Source organism: Chenopodium quinoa, unplaced genomic scaffold (genome assembly GCF_001683475.1).
Source record: "Chenopodium quinoa cultivar QQ74 unplaced genomic scaffold, ASM168347v1, whole genome shotgun sequence".
Lineage (NCBI taxonomy): Eukaryota > Viridiplantae > Streptophyta > Magnoliopsida > Caryophyllales > Amaranthaceae > Chenopodium > Chenopodium quinoa.
Window position 1 is genome coordinate 5,752,264 of NW_018743850.1, and position 5,251 is coordinate 5,757,514.

The window sequence follows — 5,251 nt, forward strand, 5'->3', positions numbered from 1 at the left end:
AACCTACAATTTCAACTTCTTCTGCAGAGGCGGAGTACAGGTGTATGAATGGCGCCACTTGCGAATTAAAGTGGCTCAAGGGTTTATTGTTGAGTTTGGGTGTGCAACATCCTAAAGCCATTAAATTGTTCTGTGATAGTGAGTCAACATTGCATATTGCGAGGAACCCTGTGTTTCATGAGCGTACGAAACACATAGAGGTTGATTGTCATTTTGTTCGCGATGCCATTACTGAAGGATTAATTTCTCCGTCACATGTGTCCACTAAAGATCAATTAGCAGATATATTCACAAAGGCACTCAGAAAGGCGCAGTTTGATAAACTTCTTTCCAAGTTGGGCATTTTTGATCCTACTGCTCCAACTTGAGGGGGGGTATTAGGATATTTAGGAAATATCATATACGTAGTATTTAGGAAATATTTTATCTTCTCTGTTTCCATGTTTATCTAGGACTAGGATTCTAGAGATCTTTTGTATTATATATTTCGTGCTTTTCCATCAATGAAAGCTAAGCAATTTCTGCCCAATTCTACCTAATTCAACAGGAATGTATAATTGCTCAGTGGTTGTTCTTACTGAGCACTACTGAATTAAAATTGATTAAAACTATTTCTTGTTTTTTAAGACTAACTTATGCAAATTAAAATTTATTTGAACTAACTAATGTTAACGTTTATTCATTAATCTAATTTTTGTGATTGTCCAAGCTACTGCGTTTACTTGAATTTACTAAATTTTATTTACAACTTCATATATTACAATTTTCCTTTTTTCTATAAATATAATTACTATTCCATAGGTTGAAGTAATTCCATTAAGAATGAAGTCTTTAATACTACTACTTTAACATATTAGGTCCTTAACACTAAATTGTTTAAATAAATGCAAGCTTTAATCTCAACAATGATGACAACTTAACAAATTTGTGAAGCAAAAGTGGTATACTGTACTAGAGTACTAGACCAATTTGAGGAAAGTTGTTTGATTGATTAGATTATGAACATTATATATAAACACGTTACATAACAACATTTAACTCACCTTTATCAAAAAAGTAAAAAAAAAAAAAAAAAAAAAGCTCCACTTATCTACTAGACTTCTAACAACTAAGCTAAGAGCCAAAAGTCTTTATGACGCTTAGTTGTGATCAAGTACCCTCCAACTCTTTTGCTCTTCCTTCGTACAGCAAGGGCCATACAACTAGCATTTTGTATGCAATACTCCACCATTCCACCGCTGCCGCCGCCACCGGCCGCCACCTTGTTGCTTGCCCACATCAGTAACAACCGCCATGATGTTGACAGCTTCTTTTGGCCCAAAACTAGTAGGGATATATTTTGTTTTTTTGCCTCTTCTACTACGGTAGGTCCCTTTTCTTTACCTTCTGCCAATTTAACCTCCACTTCTACCTACAATTTCCATTATTACATCAAAATATAACAACATCATGATACATATGCAAACAAGGAGGATATAACATAAATATGTATTACATGTCTCCTTCATCAATTAATAATTTAATAGTGTGCACGCCACAAAGTTATACAAATAAAGATAAGCTCTAAGCAAAATTAATTAATTAGTTGTCATAAAAAAAGGAAGAAAATAAATGTTACCATTAATTTTGTGACCAATGAAGAAGGTACGAATTGAAGTTTGAATATTTAATTTTTAATTTTTTTTAACGACTTAATTACATCCAGCATTCCAGCTACTGAGCTGAAAAATTATAATATACGCGTACTTTTTTTTTTTTTTTTTTTAATAATTTGATCGTTTAGGAGAATTCTAAATGAGTAACAAATAAGTTACGTTCGAATGTGTAATGGAGTAATGGACTAGTAGTAAGTAAAGCTAACTCACTTCTGGCCTCTTTGACTGGCATGTCTTTTTCATAGAGTGTAGTAACTCATACACCTTTGGTGACATCTTCTTTCTCGTATCCTCCTTTTCTGTAATATTCACATGAAAACTATATTGGTGAATAAAAAATTCCTCAAAGAAAGACAAATAAGCAAAGCAAGCTTAAACGTGTCTAAATTTTACATCCAATTCGAACTAAAAGTCATGACAAATTGTCCTCACGATTACACATTTTTCTTATATGTATAAATTAGCCAGATTTAACTTTAAACAAAAAATCTAATTTGAATTATAGATTACAAAAGTATACAATATGTTAATACCAGTGATTGAAAATTACCTTGATAAAGTATAATCTATGGACAGAGGGAGTACATAATAACTACATGTTGTCGTATTAGAATAACAAAGTTGCTCAAGTAGAAGGAACATACAAACCTTGCTTAGTGTTGAGCTTAGCAACATAGAGAAGAACAATAAGATCATGCCTTTGAGCCGTATGAGTGAGTGTCCATTGAAGGGCAACTTTCGCCTCGGCGCTTGAATCAACTACCACCATGATCTTCCTCCCTACATTTGCCTTCAATTTCTCACAATCTTCCTCAAAGTTTGTATCATTGCTACTATCACCTTCAACTACTTGATTATTATTCACATTAGTTTTCTTAACACAATTTGGAGAAGTATTACTACCTAATTTGTTTTGTATGGGAACCTTAACTAGGGGCCTAATTCTATTAACACAAAATGCTTGCAATTTTTTGCCCCCTGTTTTTCCCATATTTTCCTCAAATTTTTGAGATATGAAGAGAAAATGAGGAAAGAGAATGTGTATAAATATGTGGAAAATCATATAGTAGTTGTTAAATATAATGATGATTGAGAATGTGTTAAAAGTGTGAGTTATACTATTACTTTTTTATTTTTTAAATTTGTTATTTTTTTGTTTTGTAAATTAATTAATTAATTTTGCTTTTGGCTATTGCTATGATTTGGTTCTATGTTGTTTTTATTTACTCATGTGGGGTTAAAGAATAAAGTCTTCAACGTGGTTGCCATCAAATTGTAGGACCCTTTTTGTCTTGGAAACTTTTATAGTTTGATTAGTTTCTCTAGTCCTTAACTCCAATCTACATGATTGCATGAAGAAAAGGGTGATCATATCAATGGTGTTAAAAAAAATTTACTCAAGTAAAGGGTTGATGAAAGGGTATCAAATTTTATTTAATTCTTTTGCATTATATAATTAGTATAAGTGAGGTAAGATTATATCACATGTTTTATAAGAATAGAGTTATAGGTGGAAGGAATGAATCCTTTTAGATTTTGTTGGTTAAATCTTTGTACTTTTCAATAAAAAAGATAGAGTGGATTGTAAATTTATTATTAAGTGTTAAGGGTTTATGGTATAAAATCTGTAGTTTGAAAATAACTATTGTAATAAAAGTAACCAACTAAAAATATGATATGATGTGATCGATATATGTAACTCTTGTTTATTACGAGTATAGAATTAACAGAGTAGCATGCATTTGGCCGGGTGCAAGAATGACACTCCATATAGTAGTAGGTAGCAAGTGAATTTTAGACTTTGGATAGGATAATTAAATTATCTTGAGGTTGAGAGAACAAATCTTAGAGACTAATACGGATAGGATAATCCTATTTTAATTTAGATTACTAGAGAATAAAATTTGAAGGTAATTTATCTATTGAAGGACATGTATATTAGTTTTTATTAGAAAACACTTAATTATTTGTACAAAAGTTTGTCTGCCATACATGCAATAAAATTAAACAAAAGAGTAGTATAGAAGCTAAGTGACTTATTATGCAATTTCAATGGAAAAAAAAAATAGAAAAGATGATGAGGTATGTCATATTGAATCATGTAAATGATATACAAGATTATTCTGAATTATGAAGATTGTAAAATATGTAATTTTACTTGCTTTTGTAAATTTCATGTCATTTGTATGTAACTAAGTAACTAATTGGGCGCTCTATGCACAAGACCTTGTAGGAACTAGAATTAATCGATCAATTTTAGTGTAAACATTCATATGCACGCACGTTGTTATGCGCACATACATTTATCATTAGATGAGTTTGGTTTTTATGCTATTTGTCGATATAAGATGCACCCCTTACTTCACTTAACGACTACATGTCTACACAATTTGATCTTTGTGGTTCAATCTCTTTACACTAGGAAAAAAACATATCATAATTTACCCTGTTAACCATTAAAAATTAATAATCAATATGATTGCATCAACAACAATCAATAGTATATAAAAGAAAATGGGTTATTATTATTTTCCTCAAAAAAAAAAAATAATAATAATAATAATATGGAAAAGCAAAGATAAGCTACATTGGTCTTTGAGTGCAAAACAAGCTTCTAAGCAAACAAAAGTTTAATCTATCTAATTTATTGCAACTTTATCTTCTTCTATATTATACACGATGCTTCAATTGGCTGCAATTTAATCAAATACTCTAACTTTTGAGACAATAATGATTAGGCATAAATGTAGTGATGGTTTATATAGTAGTTTTTATTTTACTTTTTTTTTCAATTTTTTGGGGTGGGACAATGTTTGGTAACCATTTAATCATCAATGTTAGTGTAAGCCAAGAGCCAAAAAAAAAAAAAAAAAAAATCACAGCATTGGAGGTGAAAGTTATCTCTTTAATTAAGTAATTTAAATTAGTGTGTATTGTTTAGCTCGGGCATTGTTCTGGTTTATTACTACTTTGAAAGTACTCTATAGTTATTGATCCAAGCGATGTCCATAGTCATTATAAACTTGAAAGTTTAATCAAATTAAATTTAAAAGGGTTAATGTTCAACAATAATATTAATAAATAAATGAAATATAACAAACTTTTTTTTTTTTTTTTTTTTTTTTTTTTGTATCAATAGGATGAATCATATCTTTATTATTTTGATATCCATACTAGTTACTCTATACCTACAGTTATACTACATATGATCAAATGCACAAAAACTAAAAAAAAAAAAAACTTAAAATTTTTATATATCGAAGATAATGAGTGAAATTTATGCAACTTACAATGAAATTTCAATTAAATGCGTGTAAATGAGATTTGTAAAATATAAGCACATATTCATAAGAATAATTGAAATTATACTTTTGACATATTTTGCAGGGTCATTTCAACAAGCTACACCTGCTTTTGGCTGATATTAAGTCAATTTTGGAGACTTTTACGGCTTTTACATCTCGACATATTTATCGTGAAAAGAAATCGAGCAGCAAATTATGTTGCCTCTCTTGGCTACTTAACTCCGACTCATCAAGATATTGACCCCTTTATAGATAACAAGTTTTCTTATTTTTTTTTATTAGGGTACGATC

At 29.9% G+C, this 5,251-nt stretch overlaps 1 protein-coding gene across 1 annotated transcript; it reads right to left on the reverse strand.

Moving 5' to 3' along the window:
- Positions 1-822: 822 nt before the first annotated feature.
- Positions 823-2,983, reverse strand: LOC110686088. The gene is made up of 3 exons (XM_021862670.1): positions 2,304-2,983; positions 1,866-1,954; positions 823-1,411 (listed from the first exon to the last, which is right to left on the reverse strand). Exons 1-3 carry the CDS (start codon positions 2,716-2,718, stop codon positions 1,109-1,111), a joined length of 807 nt encoding a protein of 268 aa, XP_021718362.1. The 5' UTR covers positions 2,719-2,983; the 3' UTR covers positions 823-1,108.
- Positions 2,984-5,251: the final 2,268 nt, after the last annotated feature.

Excerpts from the sequence above, each read along its gene's own strand:
- LOC110686088 (XM_021862670.1), bottom strand. The coding sequence starts at position 2,718 with ATGATTTTCCACATATTTATACACATTCTCTTTCCTCATTTTCTCTTC. Across the intron at positions 1,955-2,303 it reads TAAGCTCAACACTAAGCAAG|AAAAGGAGGATACGAGAAAG; the intron begins GTTTGTATGTTC and ends TGAATATTACAG. Across the intron at positions 1,412-1,865 it reads GCCAGTCAAAGAGGCCAGAA|GTAGAAGTGGAGGTTAAATT; the intron begins GTGAGTTAGCTT and ends TGGAAATTGTAG.